Source organism: Miscanthus floridulus, chromosome 12, assembly GCF_019320115.1.
Source record: "Miscanthus floridulus cultivar M001 chromosome 12, ASM1932011v1, whole genome shotgun sequence".
In the NCBI taxonomy this organism is placed as follows: domain Eukaryota; kingdom Viridiplantae; phylum Streptophyta; class Magnoliopsida; order Poales; family Poaceae; genus Miscanthus; species Miscanthus floridulus.
This window is the reverse complement of record NC_089591.1, coordinates 82,219,543-82,221,138: the sequence shown is the minus strand read 5'-3', so window position 1 is coordinate 82,221,138 and position 1,596 is coordinate 82,219,543. Positions and strand designations below refer to the sequence as shown.

General features: G+C 46.9%; 1 protein-coding gene across 1 annotated transcript; it reads right to left on the bottom strand.

The window, feature by feature from the left end:
* Positions 1–621: 621 nt before the first annotated feature.
* LOC136496250 (uncharacterized) lies at positions 622–1,158 on the bottom strand. The gene has a single exon (XM_066491917.1). It carries the CDS (start codon positions 1,156–1,158, stop codon positions 622–624), a length of 537 nt encoding a protein of 178 aa, XP_066348014.1.
* Positions 1,159–1,596: the final 438 nt, after the last annotated feature.

Genomic DNA, 1,596 nt, shown 5'->3' with positions numbered 1-1,596 from the left:
TCTTCAGCTCGACCAGCACAAGAGTCCCCGAGACTCGAGCGGGATATCGGAAATAGCGAGCAGTAGGTGCCGCATGCCCAGACTAGCCAACAGGATAGGCTAGAGCTATAGAAGAAGGATGTAGTTGTGTTATTGTAAACTTGTACCTCTTTAGGCAAGCTTGTAATAACGTAACTGTATATTATTATAAGCTTATTTGTTTTGTATGAAAACGTATTTAAGCTTGAAACTCATGTTGGCGTAACTAAGTGCGAACATGTTAGCGTTCTATTTAGTTGTACCAGTTTACTCGACACGTTATCCTGAAAAGTTTGTACGGCCCTGATTTGACATGTGGTCGGAGTGTGAGGTACGTGACCTGTGCACACGTAGACGTGAACAAGTCAAAATAGGGGGGACCTACCGATCTCCCGTAGCGCAGAGAGCGGATCCCATGCACGCGTTGAGAGGAACCGGAGACAGGGCCTGCTCCAAAAACCCGTGAAGGAATAGTGGTCGGCTTTGATTGGCCATATTAGAATAGCCATAAAATTTGGAGTGACACAATCATAGTGGTCGAGGAAATCATAATAACTTTATTGAATTAAATCGAAAGTACAAAAGGAGTACATATCTCAGAAGTTAAGCGTAGAAACGCCTAAGCTTGTCGATGTGCCATGAATTCGGTACGTCCGTACTGTCCAGGTGAGCTAACCTATAAGACGTTGGCCGTGTGACTTCCTTAATCATGAAGGGCCCCTCCCATGGGGTTGCGAGTTTATGGACACCAGCCTGATTCGTCTTCCACTTCAAGACCAGGTCTCCGACCACGAAGAACCGCTCCTTAACATTCCTGTTGTAGTATCTACGCAAAACAGCAAGGTATTTTGCTGTACGTACACAAGAATCGAGCCACTTCTCTTTTGCACTATTCACTTCTAGCTCCCGTACTTCATTGGCCTTGCCCTTATCGAAATTCTCTACCCGTGCTGACCTAAAAGCTATATCTGCTGGGAGGACAGCCTCAGCACCATAAACCATGAAGTATGGTGAGATGCTGGTGTCATGACTGGGCTGAGTTCTTAGGCCCCAGACCATAGCAGGTAACTCTTTGAGCCATCTTCTGGGAGCTTTGTCATTTTCTCTGTACATCCTTTTCTTCAACGCGTCCAAGATCATGCCGTTTGCCTACTCAACTTGTCCATTAGCTCTTGGGTGCGCCACCGAGACATATTTTACTACTATGCTCCTTTCATCGCAGAAGTCCCAAAAAGCGTTCCCGGTGAACTGAGTACCCAGATCAGTGATGATGCTGTTGGGTATGCCGAAATGGTGGATGACCTGGTCGAGGAACGTAACAGCCTTTTCTGAGGATGCCTGTACCAGAGGCATGTACTCTATCCACTTAGAAAATTTGTCGATCAGCACAAAGACACATGTAAATTTCCTAGGAGCCGGTCTAAAGGGCCCAATCATATCCAGTCCCCAGCATGCGAAGGGACAAGAGGCTGGTATTGTCTGGATCTCATGTGCTGGTACGTGGATTCTCTTGGCGAAGAACTAACAACCCTCACAGTGTCGGACTAGCTTCTCTACATCAGCCACCGTTGACGGCCA

What these genes read in the sequence shown, in the direction of transcription:
- LOC136496250 (XM_066491917.1), bottom strand. Translation starts at nt 1,158, where the DNA reads ATGATCTTGGACGCGTTGAAGAAAAGGATGTACAGAGAAAATGACAAA.